The 25778-nt window shown below is 37.5% G+C and overlaps 1 protein-coding gene across 2 annotated transcripts in view; it reads left to right on the forward strand.

Annotated features, from left to right (window-relative positions):
- PRIM2 (DNA primase subunit 2) overlaps positions 1-25778 on the forward strand; it is a 307896-nt gene that overhangs the window by 191125 nt on the left and 90993 nt on the right. For both annotated transcript variants that reach the window (XM_035698082.2, XM_025419133.2), the window contains exons 9-10: positions 8886-8958; positions 14224-14409. In XM_035698082.2, coding sequence (XP_035553975.1) covers positions 8886-8958; positions 14224-14409 — 259 coding nt within the window. The remainder of the gene's footprint in view (positions 1-8885; positions 8959-14223; positions 14410-25778) is intronic.

Below are 25778 nucleotides of genomic sequence, written 5' to 3' on the forward strand. Positions count from 1 at the left end.
TTCTTTGATACAGAGATCAGTTTTGATTACTTGTGATGCATTCTTCACTGCTTTTTTATTTTATACCAGTTTTTAAGATATGATAAACTATAGGCTGCCAGACAGAAAGAAGTAAATAGTGTTAACCTCTTTAGATTCAAGAGTACTGGGAAATGCTTGACAAAGAAAGGAAATAGGTTTTACATGCTATTGTTTTATGACCCTCTGAATCTATCTGTTGTGGAGGAAGGAGGGCAGAGAGGCATTCCCTGAGGATGGCAGATGAATTCTCTCCAGTCTGGCCGAGTTTTGCTGTCATCCATATTCATATTCATATTCATATTCATATCCAACCTATCATGCATGGCTTCTTACGAATGGGAGAAGAATGGACAGTTATAATTAGATGTTGAAGTGGGCAGGCAGCCCCCAAAACTCCCAAATATAAATGTGTCACAGTACCCTCCCAACCCCGTGAAGAAACATTTCAGTTTACCTCCAAAATAATGAGAATTCAAGATTGCTTTCCTAACACTATAGGTGACAAAAATGTGGCTCAAGTTTAAAAACCTGATTCCTAAGTGAAATGTGAAAACAAACATATTTGCAATAGACTTGAGGCACTTCCTTTAGTGGACCCAATTGCAGTTTATATTCTGCTTATGACTAGCAGAGACCATCTTGAAGTCAGGATAAGTCAGTTGGCTACTATTACAGGTATGCCTAGTACTCAAGAGAGTCATTTGATTGCCGCATGTTGTTAAGTCCTCCTGCTCATTGTGTAGCATTGCATGAGAGTCACCTGAACCAAATGTAATCTTCATATGTAATTTTATGTATATGTATAAATATTTATTTATTTATTTATTTATTTATTTATTTATTTATTTATTTATTGGGGGGGGGCAGAGAGAGGGAGAGAATCTTAAGCAGGTCCCATGCCCAGTGCAGAGCCTGACTCAGAGCTTGATCTCATGACCCTGAGATCATGATCTGAGCTGAAATCAAGAGTTGGATGCTTAACTGGCTGAGCCACTTAAGTGCCCTATAATTTTAGAATACCTAAGTGAAATTAATATCAATAATCTTATTTAACTTATACCCAAAATACCATGTCAACATGTAATTAATATGAAAAATGTTTAATGAAATGTTTTACATTATCTTTTTCGTACTAAGTCTTTGAAACCCATGCATATTTTACATTTATTGAACCTCTTAAATCAGACCAAGCTACATTTCAGGTGCTTAATGATCATAGTTGGCAAATGGCTACTATATTGGACAGTGTAGCTCTACAAGATTGGATTCCATTGAAATCTCATATTCAAGGTTGAATTTTTATACTTTGAAAACTTTCTAAGGATGTACGTGTAGACAAAACTTTCCAGATCATGAGGTTATTCAAGAACATCTAAATTCTCTTACTTCAAGATTAAATATTTTATATGTTAGTATAAAGAAGGTAGGGAAGAAATGTATTTTTTCTCATATTCAAGAGAAGAAATTGGTGAAGGTTAAGAATAGAGAAAACCAATAACCAAAATGTTTAAATGTCATAAATTTAGGCCTGAATAATCATGATGATAATGATAACAATTTGAGTAAAAAATGTTGTGATAAACTGTTTTAAAGATACCTCATGGGATCCTCATAACAGCCCTTTTAAAACGGTACTTTCGTGATCCCTTTTATGATCTCTGTTTACCAGTGAGGAAACAGAATAAAAGGTGTTTACCAAGTCACACAGATGGTGAGTGTATGCAAACCCATGACTAGTGGCTTCTGAAACCCGTGGTAGTCATTACTCGGCTTACTCTGTAATTATTCTGTTCTGCCTGCATGTTTGCCTTGGGTAAGTGGACCTGGGAAATGCATGCAAACGCAGAGTAGCTGCAGCTAATTCCTAAAGTGTTGAAACTATTCTGGGACTCCTTGTTTACTCCCTCAAGTTTTCATTCCTGGTCAGAAAAGGAGAAAATGATTGGAGAAGTGATCACCCATGAAAAGCTGACTTTTGACCTCTCATTTTTGTCAGTTATGTCCTGTGGCATTTATGTCACAGTAGTGGAGCTTGTGAATACCACTCTTGGAGCCAAGGTGTGATGATCCATCTTCTGCTAACGATCAACACCACAGCATGAGAAGCTTTTTTTTTTTTTCTTAACCAGCTAATCTTGCAGTGAGACTCACAAATCCACTCTCATGTAATTTCTTTTCTGTTTCCAGCTCTCAGTTTCAGCACTCAAAAACAATTCCCCATTGAGTACCTAAGTGCTCATATTGATATTTGTGGTGCATTGAACAGGACTTAAATTTTTGTTGTTTCTGCCTTTCACTTATGATTCATGGATCAGATGTGTGCAGCTGTATCTGTTTCAGATTTATCTTTATGTATATCCACTGTATTTTTATTCTGTAAATCAGATGTGTGGTAGTGTTTTCGGAAAACTCCAGCTCTGTGTTGATGTGATTAATTATATATTCTTTTTTTTTTTTTTTTTTAATTTATTTATGATAGTCACACACAGAGAGAGAGACAGAGGCAGAGACACAGGCAGAGGGAGAAGCAGGCTCCATGCACCGGGAGCCTGACATGGGATTCGATCCCGGGTCTCCAGGATCGCGCCCTGGGCCAAAGGCAGGCGCCAAACCGCTGCACCACCCAGGGATCCCGATTAATTATATATTCTTGTCTCATTTATCTCTCCACCACATCCCCCACCATTGGATTGATTTAATTTGATTTAAAATAGGATCATCTTGAATTTGATTACAAAAAAATATAGATATTTTGAAAGGCTTACTTTTCAACCTTTTGGGTTTTAATTTATTTGAAACTGTTAGCTTTATAATTTTCGATTTACTGTAATTTTTAGCTATATTGGAAAACTAACTTAGTGCTTACCTCTTACTGTTTAATGAGCAAGATAATATGGGAGGAAAAAGTTCCTCAGATGTGACTGAGTTTTAATTAAATTGCATGTGGAATGCCTGGGTGGCTCAGTTGGTTAAGTTAAGCATCTGACTTGATTTCAGCTCAGGTCATGATCTTTCAGGGTCAAGGGATTGAGCCCCACATTAGATGCATGCTCAGTGTGGAGTGGAGTTGGCTTGTCCCTTTCCCTCTGTTCTCCCTCCACTCACACTCTCTCTGAAATAAAATTTTTAAAAAAGCTACATGTAAGTTTATTGAGCAAATGATACAGTAAGAAGATGCTTCTATATATTTTATATATACCATTAGTTTTCTTATAATAGATTAGATAACAGCACCATCACCTCAAACAAAACAAAAAAATGATAGTCACTGAAGTACTTTTGTGTAAGCAAAGGGTTTGTTATACACAATTGTAAAATTGTCTTAGACAATACTAATTTGCATATGTTTAGGTTTTTAAATGCTTAAACTTGACAAAACCTTGAATTTTCATTAAAACGGTGACTGGTGCTATGTTATTAAAAACAGAAATAAGATTTAAAGTTTGCTTTTAATTTTAATGGTTTTTGTTTAGAGACTTATATTATAGGACCTAGCTACCCAATTTCAGTTTTTTTCCTCCTTTGTCTCTGCTTGCCTTTTCTACTATGTGGCCCAACTTCTTTATCTGTAAACTGTGGCTTAGAAATTTCCTTGGCTTTCCTTATCTCTTTCTGCTTGCCCATCTGATATGTGCTCACCCTTCACATTCTGAGAAAAATAGATTTTATTAGTCCAAAATGCCACCTCCTTATCACATGCTTGCTTTTAAACCCCTCCAACAGCCTAATACATTCACATCACATACTTCTATGAACTTGGTCAAAATTTAAGGATGTTTTAATGCATATAAAATGTTAAACTGCATGCAAATGATAAAAATACTAAAACACCTATCCAGGCCTTTGCCTTTTCTGTGGTCATGGCGTCCTATTTCTTTTTTTTTTTTTTTTTAAGATTTTATTTATTTATTCATGAGAGACACAGAGAGAGGCAGAGACCTAGGCAGAGGGAGAAGCAAGCTCCCTATGGGGGGCCCAATGCAGGAATCAATTCCAACATCCTGGGATTATACCCTGAGCCAAAGGCAGATGCTCAACCACTGAACCTACCAGGCATCCCTTGACATCCTACTTCTAAGCCTCTGAACTCAAATTATTTTCTATTATCTTCTGCTCTTCCACGTACTCCACAGTCTCATTCTCATGATTGTCTGTCTTCCTCTCATCTCAGCCTTACCTACTGGTTGCTCAAGTCTGTTTTGAAAGCATGTAACTCTATCACTGCCATTTCATTGCTTAATTAGCTTTATTGCTGCCCATTGCTTATTTCTCTTCCCATCCTTTTACAAGAGACCTGTTTTCTGCAGGCTTGAGGAACATTTGTTTTGAGTGTTGTTGTGGCTCTCCTCACATTGTTCTTTCTGGATTGTTTCTGGATTCTTTACTCCTTTTTGATTTTTTCCTTGGTCACAGAGATATTTAATGAGTGATTGATCGAGTGGCTAAAGAGACTCTTAAAAGGTTTGGGCTTTTATTGATTATTTTGGGTTTTTGATAATTAGAATTAGATGAGGATAATGACAGGGATGTGGAAAAAGTCTGACAGTCTAATGATAAAAATTAAATTTAATCCTTGGATTTTGTCCATTCATGTGGTTCTGCTAAGGGTAATAAAGTTGTTTATTTTGCAGGTACAGTGTAGTAATTGTTACATTTTAGCAGAAGTACCCTATAGTGTTCTAATGTAATTGAATACTCATTGAATCGCATCTTTATTGTTTTCACTACTTTCCTGGCTTTTTGGTAACTTGAGAAAACTGTAACATTTCACCCTTCGTGTCTTTCATTTGATACTATAGCAAATAAAAATAAAATAAATATATATAAATAAATAAAAATAAAAATAGAAAATTTTCTGCTGTATATGTGTATCTTGAACTAATTGGAAATTGTATTTGTTGTTAAAAATTACTATTTCTATGTTACTAATCACTCCAATACAGTGATTAAAAAATGTTCATAAAGTTTATTTTTTAAATCATGAAAATAAGAATATATTTTGACAGTTCAACATGTATATTTTTGTTTATTAGTGTAGTCCCTGTATTCATTTGGAATTGGGATGATACAAAGCTGATATGAGTGTTGAATGTGTGTTATAAAGGTGCCTCACCTTTCCTGGATACCTCTTAGGAATCTCATTTAGCAACATTCCTTGGCAATTCCAAGTAAAACCCAAAAAGACTCAGTTTCATGAGCTAATGTGAATTGTTCTTAAGGATTTTTATTCTTTATGGTGGTGTTCTTTGTTCTGTTTTGTTTTTTCTTCTGCATTCATTGTCTTCCTGTCTTTGTCAGTTGCCACTGCTTTACTTCAGCTCCTCACCCTGTAATGCTGCAATATTCTTCCAACTGATTTGGTGTTGTCCGGTCCTGGCTCTTTGTAGTATTTCTTCACACTGCTTTCTTTCTCAAGTGTAAACATTAATGTAAATTCTTGCCTAAAGTCTTTTCATAATTCTTTATGCTTACACAGTGTTGGAAAAAATGCTTCTTGTGATTTGCCTTTTTTGTATCTGAAAATTCCTGCCACCTCTGTTTCATCTATCCATTCCTCGTTCAAACACGTTTTAAATAGCTGTGATGTACGAACTCCCTAATCAAGACATAAGTTGACCCTTTTGGTCATGAATGAGTAAAGGAGAAATCTCAGTCCTAATTCTGATCCTTAATGCCTTCATTTGCATCAGTTTTCCTACCATGGGTTTCATGCTTGCCCTTACTGGGTTGGCTGGTGGCCATCTTTCTGTCTATTAATATTTTTATAAGTGTGATGTCTATATATAGTTTTCCTTATATTCTGTCTGTAGTTATTTATATCCTATAATAGGTCTCTCCATTAATCATTGCTACCATTTTCCTTTTAATTTTTTCCCCTTGGAATTTAGCTCTTTTGCATAGACCATCAAAGCATTTTATAGTACCATTCAGGCAAGTGTGTGTGTCCTCTTAAATGTCCTCTCTTTGTACTTAGTATATTGCAATAATCTGGGCTGAGAAAAACTTTCTTGTGTATAGTATATCATTTGGCTCTCTTTATTCAGTAACTATACTCATATTTGTACATCATGTTACCATTTACAGAGGACATTTGTATTTGTTAATCTTTTTGATCTGAACAGTCCCTGTAGATGATTATAATCAATTTGTAGACCGAGAAGCTGGGTCAACAAAGTAGCCTAGTACCTTGCAACAGAGTGATGGCTCCTCTACAGGATCATGCTGCCTTCTTTCCCATCCTGTCTTTTTTGTACCTACTGGTCAATACTGCAGTTGTTCTGTGTCCTGGAATATGATTTACTGATTTTATTTAGCACTTTGAATATATCATTTCATTTCTCCAGCATTTCTGTTAGTTTGCAGGGCTGGCATCATTAATTCAGTTTACAAATGAGGATAGTGCAAATCAAGATGGTTAAATGCCTTGCCTCAGTTTGCCAGACTAATGATTTAAAAGCTGATCTGAAGAAGAGATCTTGAGATTCTAGCCTACGCTATTTTCATTGCCTCATGCTGCCTCTTTGCTCTACTGTAAGATATGTTGGAAAGTAAAATATGTCTTTATTCTCGAGATTCTACTGAAACAACTGTCTATTAAAATGTAAAATACTTAAATGACAACTTTTGGCTTAATTTAGCATGAATTTTATATGGCATGCTACTACTATCATAAACAGAATGGATAGAATCCAGCAATGCATTAATTGTCAGAAATATGTTACTGGGGACTCCTGGGTTGTTCAGCGGTTGAGTATCTGCGTTTGCCTCATGTCATGATCCCAGGGTCCAGGGATCGGGTCCGCATCAGGCTCCCTACAGGGATCCTTCTTCTCCCCCTGCCTGTGTCTCTGCCTCTCTCTGTATGTCTCTCATGAATAAATAAATAAAATCTTAAAAAGAAAAGAAATATGTTACTGAAGGGAGAAATATTACCAAAGGTAAGATGATGTGTTTTAGGCCATAGGATCATTCTGTACTACTCCTTGACATTCTGCTCATTCTACTCTCAGTAATTCTCAGGCCATTCTTAGCCCATGGAGGGAGGCAGAGTCCCAGAGTAGGAGGGGAAGTCTACATTTTGAACAGTCTCCTAGCCAGAGGCTGCAGCATCCCAAGATATCCCCTAGGTTTGCTTCATAATTCATACCCATTGTTAAATCAGCAGATTGATTATAAGAACTGTAGCCTTTCTACAGAGCATTTGAGTGTGTGTATTGTTTAGCAGCAAGAATCCATACTGAGCAGCTATTAAGCAGAGTCTGGAATTTTTCATGATTGTAATCGCTTACTCCAGGATTTCCTTTTAGTTGTGGATCTGCATAAATCTTGCTTTGATTGTGGTTGTCTATGTAATCTAGCAGCTGTTGTTCATTATGTCATACTTGAATGCCTGCATCTGAATCAGTGTTGATGGAGTTGAGCATTGTGTCAAGGAGCTGACAGTTTACAAAGGTAGATGGCTTTAGATAGTATATACCATGCTATATTTCCTAATTTGTAAATGATACAATAGAAAAATGCATTGCGGGGAAGAGGATGGCATGGTATAGTGCAGAAACCAGGAATGGAGAATTAAAAGTCAAGTTCCTGCTACACTACTGAGTTGCTATCTGAACCAGGTTCTAACTCCTCCGAGCCCCCATTTCCTCATTTTTCATTTTTTAAAACATTTTTTTAAAAGATTTTATTTATTCATGAGACAGAGAGAGAGAGAGACAGAGACACAGGCAGAGGGAGAAGCAGGCTCCATGCAGGGAGCCCGACATGGGACTCAGTCCAGGGTCTCCAGGATCATGCCCCAGGCTGAAGGCAGCACTAAACTGCTGAGCCACCTAGGCTGCCCAATTTCCTCATTTTTCAAATGTAAATAAAAACTCTCTGGTTGTTGTGAGGATGTAATTAGAGGGATACTTTGCACATGTAAAGTGCTATTCAGATGTTACTTGTTTTAATAAACAGTAATTACCATATGTCAGGTCCTTGAACAAAAATTATTTTAGTTCTGGGGCACCTGAGTGGTTGGTTAAGCGTCCAACTCTTGATTTTGGCCCAGGTTGTATTAGGTTCATGAGATTGAGCCCTGTGTTGGGCTCTGTGCTCAGCGCAGAGTCTTGAGATTCTCTCTTACCTTCTGCTCCTCCCCCATGTGTGTATTTTTTCTCTCTCAAATAAATAATCTTAAAAAATAAAGGAAATTATTTCAGTTCAGACTTCCTATCAACACTGCAAAGCAGGCATTATTGCCTTTATTTGACAGATAAGAAACTTGGGATATAGTCTACAGAGCTTGCTGAAGGACTTATGCTAGTAAGTGATGGTTTCTTATTTAAGCTCCAGTTTATTCTTTTTTTTTTTTTTAAGATTTCAATTATTTATTTATTCATGAGAGACACACAGAGGCAGAGACACAGGCAGAGGGAAAAGCAGGCTCTCTGCGGAGAGCCTGATGTCGAACTCAATCCCAGGACCCTGGGATCCTTACCTGAGCCAATGGCAAATGCTCAACCACTGAGCCACCCAGGCATCCCAAGCTCCAGTTTATTCTTAACTGTGCTGCCGTGCTGTTAATAAGGGATCACTCGTAGAGATTTGAACTTTAACTACTGTTTGCATTACGCTTCTAAGAAATGGAAATGACATGTTACGCTAGGAATCAGGAGATCCAGACAGTCACTATATTTTTGTATTATTTTTGGGTAAGTTTTTAAAATATATTCTATTAAATACATATAAAACACTTGGCTATGTTTCTGCTAAGGTATATATGTAAAATGTGATTTTAATCTGTTTCAGAATAAAATTTCCTTTGACGTGATTAAAATATATTGTACAAATCTTATTTTAATATTTTCTTTTTATTTTAGTCATTCATACACTGGTCAAGATTACAGCATACAGAAAAATGCTGGGAAGATTTCTTTAGATCAGATCGATTCGGTAAGCTTCACATCCTTTTAATAAACTAGACCTTTGTCAGTGAAGAAGCACAGATTTTCTTTGGAGATTATTTTGGGGTGAGAAGATAGGAGAGATTATCATTTCATTGTTTGCCAGTCATTTTTAAAGGAGATCCCATGTGCTATACATGTGATTGTTTTTAATCATAGGAAAACTAAATAAGAAAATTGTTTGTATTCTGATAAACAGATTTTTTTTTTTTTTTTTTTTTTTTTTTTTAAGACAGGGAAGCAGGGGAGAGGGAGAGGGAGAGGAAGAGAGAAAATCTGAAGCAGGCTCCAAGCCCAGCATGGGGCTCATGTGGGGCTTGACCTCATGGCCCTGAGATCATGACCTGAGCTGAAACTAAGAGTCGGATGCTTAACCAACTGAGCCATCCAGGTGCCACTGATAAACAGAATTTAATCAGTTATTTCAAAGGAGAATTCTTTTAATTGGTGATCACTAAATACTGTTTGTCTGGGGCAGCCCGGGTGGCTCAGTGGTTTAGCGCCGCCTTCGACCCAGGGTGTGATCCTGGAGACTGGGGATCAAGTCCTGCATAGGGCTTCCTGCATGGAGCCTGCTTCTCCCTCTGCCTGTGTCTCTGCCTCTCTCTCTCTCTCTCTCTCTGTATCTTTCATGAATAAATAAATAAAATCTTTAAAAAAAAATAGTTGTCTGTTTATATTTAAATACCGTAGACATTGAGGGGGGCATACCTGGCTGGCTCAGTTGTTAGAGCACATAACTCTTGATGTCTGGGTTGTGTGTTTGAGCCCTACACTGCATATAGAGATTACTTAAATATATAAACTTTAAAATAAATTGAATAAATTAGTGAGTGAATGAATGAATGCCCACCTACCTACCTACCTACCTACCAACCAACCTTACACATTGGGAAAAGAAGAGTTGGAAAATATTAAGTGCATCAGTTTGCTAGGGCTGCTGTAACAAAATACTACAGACTGATGCCTTGGAAAACAAATTTATTTTCTTGCAGTTCTGGAGGTTAGAACTCTGATATGAAGCTGTTGGCAAATTGATTTCTTCTGAGGCCTTTTTCCTTGGCTTTTAGATGACCACCTTCTCCCTGTGTTCCCATGTGATCTTTCCAGTATGCTCATGCATCCCTGGGTGTCTCTTCCTCTTCTTAGGACATTGGACTAGGCCCCTACCCTCATGACTTCATTTAACCTTAATTACCTCTTTAAAGATCCCATCTCCAAATACAGTCACATTCTGAGTTCTTAGAGGTTAGGACCTCAACATACGAATTTTGGGAGATTACAGTTCATTTTATAACACTAAGTATAGGCTTTTTTTGCTTGTGTTGCCACTAGATTAATGAACAGTTGATTTCAACTTCATTTTGTGGTTCTGTAGTAGAATGAAAGAGTAGCATACTTTACTATAATTTATAGAGTTTCTCTTTAATGCATTGTAGAATTTCTGCTCTATCCCAAAAAGGGAAAATACACCAGTCATAAATAATCTTTATTTAGATGGTTACCAAATTATTTACAATAAATTAAAAATACACTGACATTTTAATGCTTAGAAACAAGAATAAGGTGAGTAGGTAGGAAGAGACCAAGAGTTTTTAGAGACCAGAATGAATAGTTGTCTTCCTGTTAGGAAAAATAGCAATCTAGTACTTGGAGTTAATATGTCTAGAAATAATAATAGGATTGCCCATTTTGTACAGTTGAATTGAAATTTGTTGTTAAGGATGCCTCATCCTTTACTTTCCTCAAAGTTATTATCTTTAACCCTTCCTCCCTGCCGTATGATTTGTGTTTGTATTATGTGGATGGTTAGAAGTTAATTCTGTTCCTAATTCTATCAAGATGTTTTCCCATTCACAAGCAACAATGAGCTTCAGTGGATACTATAGGAAGACATAGAAATATAATCATTAATTCATTTGCTGAATATATATTGAGCCCATCAATTATGTACTAGCCACTGTGCTATGGATACAGAGGTGAATAAAACAGAAAATTCTCTAACTTCACAGACCTTACTTGAGGGAGGTAGACAACATAGTAAATAATAAATAAGCAATATAATGATAAATTATTTTAAGTGCTATAATGATCATATCTATGGGTCTCTGAGACCTTGGGCTAAATTAACAAAGATACATCTTTATTGGACCTCTAACTATATTGCCTCATTAATTAGTGTATTCCTTGATATCCTTAGTTTCTTCTTCATATGTTTTTTTTTAGATTTTTTTTCTTCCAACTGCATTCTGGCTTCCTTAATGACACTGTTTCTCCTGTGGCTCTCTCAAGTAGAGGCTGTTCGCTGTCCCTGTCCCTCCCCATCTTTTTTTTTTTTTTTTTTTTTTTTGTCCCTCCCCATCTTAAGATGAGTGTTTTCCTTGGTCCATATTCCCATTTCTAAAATCATTTCTTGCCTTTCATTGACAGAGCTCCAGCTCCTTTAAAGCTGTGTAATCCCATTAATACCATCTGATAGTTATCCTTGTTGCCAGTGCCCTTATCTCCTGCCCTCATCCATTGGTGACTGTAGCATGTTGTCATGGTTTCTTGCACTAGCACTACTCTGGATACTGTTCCTGGCCTCTATAATACCTATGTTAATAATTCATACATACTCTGGTCTTATAATTCCTTTGTTCAATATCCACAGTCCTTTTTCTATCCCATTGTTACCAACTCTAGACCCTATGTTTCCCATTTCCATTATTTGGACTACTTCCAAAGTCTCTTTTAAGTATCTTCCTTGCTTCTGTATATAGTTTGTTCACTATACAACAGCCAGAGCTCTCTTTTATCAGATCATGTCAGTCTTCTGATCCATACTCTCTATTGAGTTTCCATCATATCTAGACTAAAATCTAAACTCATGGGATCCCTGGGTGGCGCAGCAGGTTTGGCGCCTGCCTTTGGCCCAGGGCACGATCCTGGAGACCCGGGATCGAATCCCACATCAGGCTCCCGGTGCATGGAGCCTGCTTCTCCCTCTGCCTGTGTCTCTGCCTCTCTCTCTCTCTCTGTGACTATCATAAATAAACAAACAAACAAACAAACAAAAAAAACCTCATAACTATGGCCTGTAGTGCCAGTGTACTCATGGCATTTCTTCTCTGTTCTGGCTTGCTCACATGTTCCAGCCACTTGAACCTTCTTGCTATCTCTTGAACACACCATGTGCATTCTTTCTCAAGGTCTTTGCTTTTGTTTCCTTTACCTGGAACAGTATTCCTAGATCACATTTGACTAGAGTCCTATTTAAAATTCACATCTTAGTGCAATGCCAACTCCTCAGACAGGTGTTATGGGATGCCTAAATTAAAGTATTCCTCTCCTGTTTATATTTAATCCCAATACTCTATGTTATTTCCAGGGGTTTTGGAATTAGATGCTGTCTTTTTATGTCTGTGTTCATTGTCTGTCTTCTCCCATTAGAATGTAAGTTCTTTGTATTTGACTTCTTTGTTGTACACAGAGTAGTGTTCAACACTAGTGATTGGATGAGTAAAAAGTATTCAAGGAATTGTGCCAAAGGAAGCTAAAGTTGAACTGGATCTTGACAAATGGTTTGGCTTCAGCTAGATGGCATGGGGAGCAGGAGGGGTTGTACCCCAAGCAGGGTCAATGGAGTGACAAAAGTGAGAAGTTACAAAACATGACTGTGTGATCATGAAATAATCTAGCCTGCTGGAGCAAAGAGGTCATATTGGTAGAGTAACTTTTTTTATCCCTCCTGTCACAGTGCTTCTATGGCACTTGATTTATGCCTTTGTAAGAGCTCCTATTATAATTAATTGTGTGATTTTAACTTGTATAATAATGACTGTTTCTTTTTAGTTCACTTAACTGAATTAAAGGGGAAAATTATATTTTACTCATCTTCTTATTTCCCAAACCACCCAATACATATAGTTGAAAAATAGTTATATTGACAGAAACTTGGAATGTTCCTACTAAGGATGTTAAATTTCATTGGCGTTTTTAGATTGGAACAAAATTGAAGAAAAATAATTTGATAATAGTATGAAGGAACAAAGAAAGAACACATGAAAACAGTAGTCCTAGTGAGGGGAGATAGAGGCCTGACTGGATAAGTTTGGGGGTGGAAGAATTTCAAAGTTGTCAATAAGAGAAGTTGAAAAACCAGATGTTCTCTACAGGGAGCAGCAAAGGTAAACAAAGTGAGACCGGCTCCTGCTTTGGCAAAGTTGAACTTGCCAAGGAATACATGAGAGGGTGAGAATTAAAGTCTTGGGAGCAGGATATTGAGGAAGTCAAAGAGAATGCAACTGAAACCATAAATGAAAAAGTTTTTCTCTTTACTATCAATTTCTTTAGCACACTTATTTGAACTCACCTTTGGAGAACCCTTTCTCTTATTTTTGTGTTCTACTTTGTATTAGATTATTCTAAAATTTCACCTGTGGTTTAACAATTGTACTTTTGCACATTTATCCTGGGGAAATGCAATTTCCTATTCTCACAAAACCTGTACATTCATTTATTTGGAATAGCCCCAAGCTCAAAGCAACCTAGCTCCTTTAACAAGTAAATAGCTAAGGAAATTGTGGTACATCCATATGGACTATTACCCAGCAATAAAAAAGGAATGAATGATTGATACCTGCAACAACTTAGATGAATTTTGTGAGAATTATGCTGAGTAAAAAAGCCAATCTCAAAAGATTATATACTATACAATTCTATTTATATTAACACTCTTGAGATGACAATTATAGAGATGAACAGATTAGTAGTTGCCAAATGTTAGAGAATAGTGGGGGGTAAGGTTTTTTTTATTACTAGTGGATTGTATCAGGTGTCAGTTTCTTGTATTAATAGTTTTGCAAGGTATTCCTTTGGGGGAAACTGGGTGCATGATATCTCTGAGTTATTTTCTTAAAACTGCATATGAATCTATAGCTATCTCAAAAAGGTTAATTAAAAATTAAAAATAGAAAAAAATAAAATTAAAATTAAAAAATAAAATAAAATAAAATAAAAAAATAAATGGGTGAAATAAATTGTAATAATATGTTTTATTCAACCCAGGATACCCAAGATATTATCATCTCAACATGTAATCGGTATAAAAATGTTAACAGTTCATCGGTAATTGCAATAAGACATGCTTCTTCATAATTTTTGTTTCTAATAAGACTGAATTTACAATTTGCAAATTAGATTGGATTTGCAACAAATATTGTGAGGGGCCTGGTTAATCTTCCACATAACAAAAACCTCTTTTTTCTTGTAGCTTTCTACCAAATCCTTCCCACCGTGCATGCGTCAGTTACATAAAGCCTTGCGGGAAAATCACCATCTTCGTCATGGAGGTCGGATGCAGTATGGCCTCTTCCTGAAGGGCATTGGTTTAACATTGGAACAGGCATTGCAGTTCTGGAAGCAAGAATTTATCAGAGGAAAGATGGATCCTGACAAGGTAATTTTGAAAGAGCAGTAACCGAAATTTTAATTTGATTTGAAAACTAAAGGTCCGTTGGTCTATTTTTAAAGTATACCCCTGAAATGTAATTGAAAATTCTTTTTTTTTATTTTAATTTTTTTTTGTAGTTGAAAATTCTAAAAGATAAATTTGTCTACAATTTTATTCAGGTAAAAAGGAACTCATGTATTAATCTAATAGATGCTAAACAAAAGAATGAGAAAGTTTAATTGAAAGGATAAGATAGGAACAGCAGTGTAAGATTTCAAATAATGCTTAAATGAAAGATCTTTGTAGATATACTGCCAGGTGTCATTTAAGAACCGAAATTGTGTTCTGAGTTGTATTTCTATAGGACTGTAATATGTGTAGACATACATACATATGTAATGTTGTTTTCAGGACTAGGAGATATTGAGAACAAATAACACAGTTTTAGATGTTTTGTATTGTGTTATGCAGAATCTGTCATTGAGCATTTTTATTTTTATTTTTTATTTTTTTATTTTTTATTTTTTTTTTCATTGAGCATTTTTAGATAGACTTCTATCTCTAGAAACTTGAGAACTGTTTTTTCAGTCGATTCATCGTACTCAGATGCCCATTCCTGTCCTTATTTCTCTTTAGTAGTATTAGCTAATAACATTTTATTTTGGAAATATGGCGGGTTTTTTTTGACCCTTCCATGCCATGACTCAAGTTTTTATTTACTTTATTTTTTATTTTTATGTTTTAAAAAATATTTTATTTATTCATGAGAGACAGAGAGAGAGGCAGAGACATATGCAGAGGGAGAAGCAGGCTTCCTTTGGGGAGCCTGATGGCGAGACTCGATCCTGGGACTCTGGGATCATGACCTGAGCCAAAGGCAGACGCTCAACCACTGAGCCACCCAGGTGCCCCAAATCAAGTTTTGAAATGCTTATTCTTGGTTTGCTTCTTCCTAGAAAAGATAAATTATAGAACAAAGAATATTTACCACATAAATTTTTAATGACACTTTATTATGTTTTCTATTAGTTTGCTACAGTTGCTATCACAGAATACAACAGACTGAGTGCCTTAAACAACAAGAACTAACTTTTCACAGTTCTGAAAGCTGAAAGTCTAAGATCAAGGTGTGGGCAGATTTGGTTTCTCCTGAAACCTCTTCCCTTGGCTTCCAGGTAGCTCCCTTCTCACTCTGTCCTCAAGTGGCCCTTTCTCTGTATGTTCACTTCTCTGATATTTCTTCCTCTTCTTATAAAGACATGAACCATATTGGATTAGAGTCCCACCCTTATGACCTTATTTAACCTTAATTATCTCCTTGTTTTTTTAAAGCATTTATTTAAATTTAAGTTAGCACGCAGTGTAAAATTTGTCTCAGGTGTACAATACAGTGATTCAACACTTCTGTATATCACCTGGTGCTCATCATAACAGATGTACTCCATAATCCCTAACAACTATTTCACCCATCCCCCAACCACTTCCCCTCTGGTAACCATCAGTTCTTACCATAGTTAAGAGTCTACTTTTTGGTTTGCCACTCTCTTAATTGCCTTTTAAAATGCGCTGTCTCCAAATATAGTCACATTGGTTGTTAGGGCTTCAACACATGAATCTTAGGAGAATACAGTTCAGTTTATAACACATCTGTAGCTTTATATATTTTTTAAAAGTTCAGATTCTTTTATAATATACTACCAAAAGCTCTTATAATTTTTGCAGATTTGTTTTTAAAATTGTCTTTATTGATAATTATCCATAGAATTTTTAAGTTGTCATTTAATAGTTTTTTTTTAAACACATTTTGGATGTTTCTTAGACCTCTATTATATGTCCTTTATTTTAAAGGTAGCATACTGGGCAGCCCTGGTGGCGTGGCGGTTTAGCACCACCTGCAGCCCGGGGTGTGATCCTGGAGATCCCGGATTGAGTCCCACGTCGGGCTCCCTGCATGGAGCCTGCTTCTTCCTCTGCCTGTATCTCTGCCTCTTCACTCTCTGTGTGTCTCTATGAATAAATAAGTAAAAAATCTTTAAAAAAAAATTAAAGGTAGCATACTTTACAGAAAATGTGAAAAATACAGAAAAATTTACTTGCCATTTCCCCATTCAGAAATAATAATATGTCACACGTTAGCCTTTCTCTCTAATGTAGATAGCTAGCTAGATCATTGTGGGAGGGTTTTCCGCCATTTTAAAAGTTGGCATTTCGTTATGTTAATTTCCCCAGGTAATAGAGTAAATTTTGAAACTATCATTTGGATTAGTTGCACAACATATCCTTTGAAAGTGTTATAATTTGTTTAATCGTTCCCGTTACTGAGCATTTCATTCTGTTTGACTCTGTCATAAATGTTATTGCAACCAATATCCTGAGCATGTAAATCTTTGATTATAGTTCTGATTTTGTCCTCTCTATATATTCACCAGGGAATAAATTTACCTCATGAAAAACTACACAGCTTTAAAGTTTTGGTGTATGTTATATGAAACAACTGTTTGAAAAGGTTTTAAATTAGACTCTCATCAAGTTTTATGACAATCTTGCTTTGTCACTGGCATCATTATATATTATTCCTTTTTTTAGGAATTTGGTGTAGTAAGCAGACAGATGTACTAGGTTAGTACATCGAGAGAGAGAGGGAGGGAGGTAAGGAAGAAAACATATTTATTATATCCAGTGGCTAATGTCATTTTGGAAGCTGATAAGTCCCAAGATCTGCTAGTCCGCTTTCTGGGGACCCAGGAGAGCTGATGGTGTAGTTCAGTTGGAAGACTGGCAGACTTGAGACTCATGCAGAACCAGTGCTTTAGTTTGAATCTGGAGGCAAGAAAAACCCATATCCCAGCACAAAACAATCAGGTGAGAGGAAAACCTGTCTTACTCACAGGAGGGTCTGTCAGCCTTTTTGTTTTGTTCAGGCCTTCAAAGGATTGGGTGAGAATCACTGACATTGGGGAGAGCAATCTGCTTTACTCAGTGTACCACTTCAGTTGTTAAACTAATCTGGAAACACCCTCACAGACACACCTAGGATAATGTTTGACCAAATGTCTGAGCACCCTGTGGCCCAGTCAAATTGATACATAAAATTAACTGTCATAGTCGTTAAATATTTATGAGCTGTACAGAAAGTTAAGCCATAATTTTATTTTATTTATTTTAACGATTTTATTTATTTATTCATGAGAGACACACACAGAGAGAGAGGCAGAGAGATAGGAGAAGACGGATCTATGCAGGAAGCCTGAAGCGGGACTCAAGCCTGAAGCGGGACTCTGGGAACACACCCTGAGTCAAAGGCAGATGCTTAATTACCAAGCCACCCAGGTGTCCCAGGCCATAGTTTTAGAGTGATAAGAGAGAAGTTGAGCTAGCTTTTAGCTTTTTTGTGCTATAAACTAAGAGGGGAGGAGGAAAGAGAGAGAAGGGGAAACTTACTATGAGTGCTAGGTGCTTGTCTGTGCACCTGTTCACTGACTACCTTCTTTTATGTATATCTGGGATGGCCTGTGTATCGGTGTTCTGAGTATGTAATTATTTTCAAACCTGTGTTTGAAAAAAATTTTAAGTGGGCTTTTAATTTTGCAATGTCAAAGTAGTTTACTCAAAAATTATTGTAAAAGAAAATCAATAAATAATTTTTACCTTTCTAGATAATATATGCAGTTTATATTTTCATTAGTTTATTATTGATTACAGCAAATATATTATTTTGACTGAAGATTTTAAGTTACACTTATAATTCACTGTGTCTGTCTATTGTTAAGAGTCTGTATTTGTAATTTTTTAAAAACTTTTTATTTGAGAGAAAGCACAAGCAGACTCCTGACTAAACAGGGAGCCTAATGTGGGAATCCATTCCAGGATCCTGAGATCATGACTTGAGCCCAAGGCAGATGCTTAACTGACCAAACCACCCAGGCACCCCTAGAGTCTGTATTTGTAAATAAATGTTCATGTTCTTCTCAATTATATCTTCTCTTGCATATTTTTGCAGTGAAATGTCATTTAGTTTATTAAAATATTCTCTTCAGTTTAATTACTGTACCTATTTATTAAGTGACACATATAATTAAAAATACTCCTTTTGGGCAGCCCTGTGGCTCAGCGGTTTAGCGCTGCCTTCAGCCCAGGGTGTGATCCTGGAGACCAGGCTCCCTGTCTGTGTCTCTCATAAATAAATAAAATTCTTTTCAGTTTTTTTTTTTAAGATTTTATTTATTTATGAGAGACACAGAGAATGAGAGAGAGAGACAGAGATACAGGCAGAGGGAGAAGCAGGCTCCATGCAGGGAGCCCGACGCTGGACTCCATCCCAGGTCTCCAGGATCACACCCCGGGCTTCAGGCGGCGCTAAACCGCTAAGCCACTGGGGCTGCCCTTTTTTCAGTTTTAGAAGAATGTATGTTTGTAGGAATTTATTTCTTCTAGGTTGTCCAATTTCTTGGCCTATAATTTTTTATAGTAATCTCTTATAATCTTTTGTATTTCTGTGCTGTTGGTTGTTATTTCTCCTATTTTATTTCTGATTATATTTATTTGGGTCTTCTCTCTCTCCTCTCCCCCTCTCTCCCTCTCTCCCTCTTTTCCCCTTTCCTCCATTTTTTTTTTGATAAGTCTGACTTAAGGTTTATCAATTTTTTCTTTCCAACGAATCAGTTCTTGGTTTCACTGATCTTTCCTATGTGTTTTTTTTTTCTTTTTAAAGTCTTTATGCCATTTATTTGTGCTCAAATCTCTATTATTTCATTCTAACCTTGGACTTTGTTCTTTTTTTAGTTCCTTTAGGTGTAAGATGAGATTGGGGTTTTTTTGTTTTTTGTTTTTTTTTTTTTTTGAGCTTTTTCTTTTTTCTCGAGATAGGCTTGTATAGTTGTATATTTTCCTCCTAGAATTGCTTTAGTTTCATCCCAAAGATTTTGGACCATTATGTTTTATTTTCACTTGTCTCCATGTATTTTTTTAAATTTCTACTTTAATTTCTTTGATGACCCAGTGTTTGTTTACTATCATGTTTAGCTCCAAGTGTTTGTGTTTTTTCCAGTTATTTTTTTTTTTTTTGTGATTGGTTTCTATTGTCATACTGTGGTTGCCATTGGAAAAGATACATGATATGATTTCATTCTTCTTACATTTATTGAGATTTGTGATCTATCCTGGAGAATGTTCCATATGCTTCCTTATTGGTTTCCTGCCTGAATGATTTATCCATTGGTATAAATGGGGTCTTAAAGTCTGTTCTATTATTATATTACTATCAGTTACTCTCTTTATTTCTGTTAATATTTGCTTTGTGTATTTAGGTTCCAATGTTGGGTGCATAGATATTTACAACTATCCTATCCTCTTGTTGGATTGATCCCTTTATCATTATGTAATGCCTCTATATTTTGTTATAGTCTTTGTTTTAAAGCCTATTTTGTCTGATAGAAGTAATGCTACCCTAGGTTTTTTTGTTTACTTTTTTCTCTCATTTTCATGGACATCTTGTTTGAAACTCTCTATGGTTCTTAAACCTGGACATCTCTACTTTCCCCCCTAGTTTAGGGACGTTTTCAGTTATTATTTTTTCATAGAAGTTTTCTGCCCCTTTGTGTCTCCTCCATCTTGGACCCTTATAATGTCAATGGTTGCTTGATTTTGTCCAAGATATCCCTTAACCTATCCTCATTTTTTAAGATTTTTTTCTTTTTGCTCTTCAGCCTGGTGACTTTCTAATTGCCTTGTCTTCCAGATGACTGATCCATTCTTCTGCACCTAGTAATTTACTCTTGCCTTCCTCTAGTGTATTTTTTGTTTTAGTTGTTGTATTCTTCAACTCTGGTTGTTTTTTTTTTTTTTATTTTTTCTCTTTGTTGGAGGTCTTTTTTTTTTAAGATTTTATTTATTCATTCATGATAGACATAGAGAGAGAGAGAGAGAGGCAGAGACACAGGCTGAGGGAGAAGCAGGCTCCATGCCGGGAGCCCGATGTGGGACTCAATCCCGGGACTCCAGGATCGTGCCCTGGGCCAAAGGCAGGCGCTAAACCGCTGAGCCACCCAGGGATCCCCTTTGTTGGAGGTCTTACTGAGTTCTTCTCCACTCCTTTCCATCCCAGTGAGCATCTTTGTAACCATTACTTTAAACTATTTATCAGGCATATTCTGTTTCATTTTATTTAATTTTCTCATTTATTTGTTTTGTACTTTTTGGGGAGCCTATTCCTCTGCCTTCCCATTTTGCTTTACTTTCAGTGTTTGTTTCTGTTAGATTTAGAGGGAACAGTTACTTCTTCTAAATTTGGGAGAAATGATTTTGTGTATGATTGTTCTCTTTGTCGCCCATGTATGCTTTGTCATTTGGGCTGGCTGGCTAGAGCTGTGGCTGGAGCTGTGGGGCCAGGGTATGGGCTAGGAGTCATGGGGCCATGCTGGGGAGAGTGCTGGAGCTGAAGTGAGTCTAGGCTGAGGTATCCTAAGGCTCTCTGTGCAGAGGATGCCCTGGCAGGACAGCTAGAGTTGAAGTGGGTGCAGGCTAAGGGGTTCCTGGTGTTCTTTGTTCAGGGGACACCCCAGCAGGACTGTTGGAGCTGAAGGGCATGCGATCTGGTGATCCTGGGGCACTCTCTATAGAAAGTGCCCTGTATAGAAAGTGCCCTGGCAGACCAGCTAAAGCTGAAGTGGGTCTGAGCCAATGTGGTCCTGGGGCTGTCTCTGCAGAGGGTACCCTGACAGGACAGCTGAAGCTGAAATGGGCCTAAACTGGATTGTTCTCTGATTCTCTGCACAGAAGGTGTCCTGATGTGGTGTTGGGACCAAGATGGGACATGGGCCTGGGAGTCCTTGAGCACGCTGTGCAGGACACCTTGGTAAGACAACTATAGCTGAAGTGGCCACAGACTGAGTTAGTCCTGGGGCTCTCCACACAGAGGGCACCATGCCCAGTATGAAATGGTTTAAGTCATTGTGGTCCCTGTTCTCTCCATGCAAAAGGTGCCCTGGCAGGACAGCTGAGGGTAGAGGGTATAAGCCAGGAATACTGGGCTTCTCCACATAGAGGGTACCCTGGCAGGACAGCTGAAGCTGGGATGGGTGTAAGTTGGAGTGTCCCAGGGTACTCACCACAGGGGGAGCCCTGGCAGGGTAGCTGGAGCTGAGGCTGGTATGGTTGGTATCTTTTCTTCTTCTTTTAATAGTAGATTTTCTTTTAAGTAATCTCTGCACCCACCAAGGGGCTCAGGTCCTCAACCCCAAGATCAAGGGCTGCTTGCTTCATGGACTGAACCAGGCAAGTGCCCCTGGGTTAGAAGTTCTGGACATTCTGCACAGGGTGCACATCATCAGGGTGGCTAGAACTGAAAGCAGGTCTTGGTTGGGAGGTCCCAGAGTGCTCTACATGCGGTGTACCCTTGAAAGCTGTCAGAAGCTGATGTGATATGAGCCTGGTGTGTTCAGGGGTATCCCTGTGTACTCTGCCCTGGGGCACCTTGATGGAATGGCTAAGGCTGGCATAGGCCCAGGACTCACTGAGTTGGCAGGTCAATTAGGGTACATGAGCCCTGCCTCCTTTTACATCAGCAAGGTGAAGGGGCACCATAAACCAAGGCTTTTGCCAGCACCTCTAACATGGAGAGAGTTCTGACATTTGGCTGAGCTCTAGGGCCGGCCTTTTTAAATGCTAGTTGCCCTTAGAAACCACAAACTTTCCTCTCTGCCCTTTTCTTCCTTGTCCCTCTGGGGCTGATGTGGGCTAGGGAACCTAGTGCTGGATGAAGCAGCAAGCCAGGGGTGGTGATGGGACCCTGCTCCAGTCTGCCCTCTCAAGGTGGAGGGGAAGTGCAAATCATGGTGTTCATTAGTCCCTTAGATCCAGAAAGAGTTCTAGCAGCACCCCTGCCCTTTGGCAGAGTTCTAGGGATAGCTCTTTTGTAAGTTGGTTGCTCTTTTAAACCAGGGCTTTTTTCCCTGTGTCCTAGGGAAGATAAATCTGCTCCTGGTCCCTCAGTACTATCCCTCCCCACTGCAGCATTCAGGTTGGGGACTCCTTCATTATCATCTCTCTCTCTCACTATTCTTTCTTGCCATTCTCTATTTTGTTGTGCAAAAGCTGTTTAGTCAGCCCTTGGTTCTTTGTCAGGAGATAGTATTTTATTTTATTTTTTTAAAGATTTTGTTAATTTATTTGACACAATGAAAGCACAAGCAGGGGGAGTGGGAGCAGGAGAGGGAGAGGCTTCCTGCTTAGCAGGGAGCCTGACGCAGGGCTCCATCCTGGGACCACCTGAGCTGAAGGCAGACACTTAACCGACTGAGTCACTCAGGTGCCCCAGGAGGTAGTATTCTATAAAGAACTATGGATTTGGTGTGTCTATGGAGGAAGTGAGTTTAGGTTCTTCCTGTGTCACTAACTTGGACCAGAACTTCAAAAACAGCCTTTTCAGTTACCCTTGTTGTTGGGCGGGAGGAGGATGAAGACATTTTAAAATTGAATTTAGGTTGTCAAACTGGATTCTTTGGATTTGTAAATGATTCTCCAAGAGGTATTTGAAAATTTAAATTTCCTTAAATAATTTCTGAGATTCCTAAAATAAATGTACCTATGCTTTATGGAAGTAAAATAGATTTAATTAATTATAGTGCAGTTTTATGCAAGTTTTTTTAGTTGTAATTTTAATTTACATGCCAGTCTACCTGAAGAAAAGCCTCACCCTGTGTGTAAGAGATGAAATTAATCAAACCTCTATTTAAAGCCTGAAAAAAATATACCCCTAAAACACTCTTCCACTTGGAACTTGAATATTAAATTGTATCAACCACTAGCTTTAAGAATTGAACCAGATAATTCTTCTAATAAATTTAAAGCAATGTGTCCTCTTAATCAGATTGCTTATAGTGGTGTTGTTTTGAATTGCCTTGACCTGACTCTGTTGGATATTAAGCACAATATATATCATGTACATTTTATATTGCTGAAATTCCTGTCCCTGATGATTACATACTGAAGGTCTACTACATGTTGTTATAATTGGATCAAGCTAAAGATAAGCTTTTGTCCTTGAATCCAGCCTCCATCATGACTTGAAACAGACTTATATGTCATTAAAATTTGATCAGCAAAGGAGTAAGTATTTAGCTGAGGGTGGTGGTGTATGAGTCATATTTATAGCTGAGGTTTTTGTTTTTAAGACCAATAGTTCTCCTAAGACTCTTCCCAGAAGCATCAGCTTCTTCATCATCTAGGAATTTGTTAGAAATGCACATTCTCTGAATCAGACTCAGGGAGTGGGTCCCACAGTTTGTGGTTTAACAAGAATCCCAGGAGAAATTAATGCACTCTAAAGATCATAAACCAGTGTTTTAGATATTGTCCTTATAGGTATATAAATTGGTTATTAGCTTATCAAAATATAGACATTGAAAATCTTCAGCTCTCATTCGTTCTCCTGTAGGCAATTTGAGCATAATATGTTGTCTTTTATCAGTAGCCCACACATATATATTTAAGTCCCTACTGCATGTCAGGTACTAATATATACTAAATGAATGAATATGTACAGCAATAGCTGGTGTACTGCGAAATGAATATCCATTATCTCTAGTGTTGATCCCGTGAACCCTTGTGGAAGCTGGGCTGGATGGACCTGGATAACTCAAAGCTAATTGCCTTCAACCATGAGTACTTTCATCCATTTACTGTATAGAGTGCTTTACAAATATCATTTCATATGTGCTTAGTGACATGAAAAAGGTTGGAAAGAACTAATATAGAGTACAGATTTGGAATCAGACTGAGTTCAGATTTGGTTCCACTATATACAAACCTTTGGCAAATCATCTGATACTTGTCCTTATCTATAGAATGTGGATGGTAATTACATTTATGTATGATAAATACACAAATGTGTCTCAATATTTTGTTGATTGTTGTGAGGTTCAAAGTTTGGTATAGATTCTTACACAGTCAGTGCTTGCTATTCTTACTCTAGGAGTTCCTAGGAAGGAGAGGTTAAGTTGGCCTGGAGTAATCAGCAAAATTCCCACAGTTAGAATAAAGTTTGTGTTGGCTTATTAAGAGGTTTCATGTAACCTGGAATGGAGAGAGAAGTTAAGGGGGAAGAAGAGAATTAGGGACCAAATTCCAACAGAGATCATTCGTCCTAGGAAATGTTGAAGGGTTATAAACTAGTGGAATGTATTTCAGGCTGTATTCTTGGGAGCCCTTGGGTTCAGTTAACAAATGGTGGCAGAAGTTCATAGGGAGATTGAGTTGTCTGATATGTGTCCTGCTTCCCCTCTCCCCTTTAAATATCAAATATAGGGCAGCACCGGTGGCTCAGTGGTTTAGCGCCGCCTGAAGCCTGGGGTGTTGATCCTGGAGACCCGGGATCGAGTCCCACGTCAGGCTTCCTGCATGGAGCCTGCTTCTCCCTATGCCTGTGTCTCTGCCTGCCTTTCTCTCTCTCTCTCTCTCTCTCTCTCTCTCTCTCTGAATAAATAAATAAAAAATCTTTAAAATAAATAAATAAATATGAAATATATTTGTGTCTTCATCTACTTTCATATGTTGGAATTTTGTGTAAGATTTCACTTAAATGGAGGATTTTGCTACTTAAAAATGTTTTGAAAATACTGTTCTAGTTTATTTGTGGTATAGAATTTAGAAAAACATGGGGGATGAGGAAAGAGTAAAAGAAGAAAGATAAGTGCCAGAATGTAGTTGCTTTAAATGAACTTTGGTTTTAGTCAAGAGAAAGAAGTTGTTAGTGGATTTTATTTTATTTTTTTTAATTTTTATTTATTTATGATAGTCACACACACACAGAGAGAGGCAGAGACACAGGCAGAGGGAGAAGCAGGCTCCATGCACCGGGAGCCCGACGTGGGATTCGATCCTGGGTCTCCAGGATCGCGCCCTGGGCCAAAGGCAGGCGCCAAACCGCTGCGCCACCCAGGGATTCCTGTTAATGGATTTTAAATAGGGAGGGGAATTATTGTTTTCAGGAGGTTAATCTAGAGAAGCATACACACTTGAAATGGGGAGGGAATAGGAATGGGATAAATAGTTCAACAGATTAAGTCTTATTGTAATAGTGATAACAAAATGGAAAAGGTGGATTTAAGAAATGTTTTGAGGAATAGTTTCTAGAGTAGCATCAGGAAAGAATGTAATTTAACTCAGATGATCAGCCTAGGTAATTAGAAAAGTTAGAAGTTCCATGAACATAGGTGATGGGTAGGAAACTGAATTGTCTAGGATTAGAGTGGAGGAGAAATTGATCATAAGTTTGGTTTTAGGTGTAAATTTGAAATGATGTCCAAATAGAAATTCTTGTTGGTTCATTGGTTGGCTTGTTTGTTCCTGACTTCATTTCTTGATTATTTATTGAGTAC

The sequence above is a fragment of the Canis lupus genome, chromosome 12 (assembly GCF_003254725.2).
Source record: "Canis lupus dingo isolate Sandy chromosome 12, ASM325472v2, whole genome shotgun sequence".
Taxonomy (NCBI): Eukaryota; Metazoa; Chordata; class Mammalia; order Carnivora; family Canidae; genus Canis; species Canis lupus.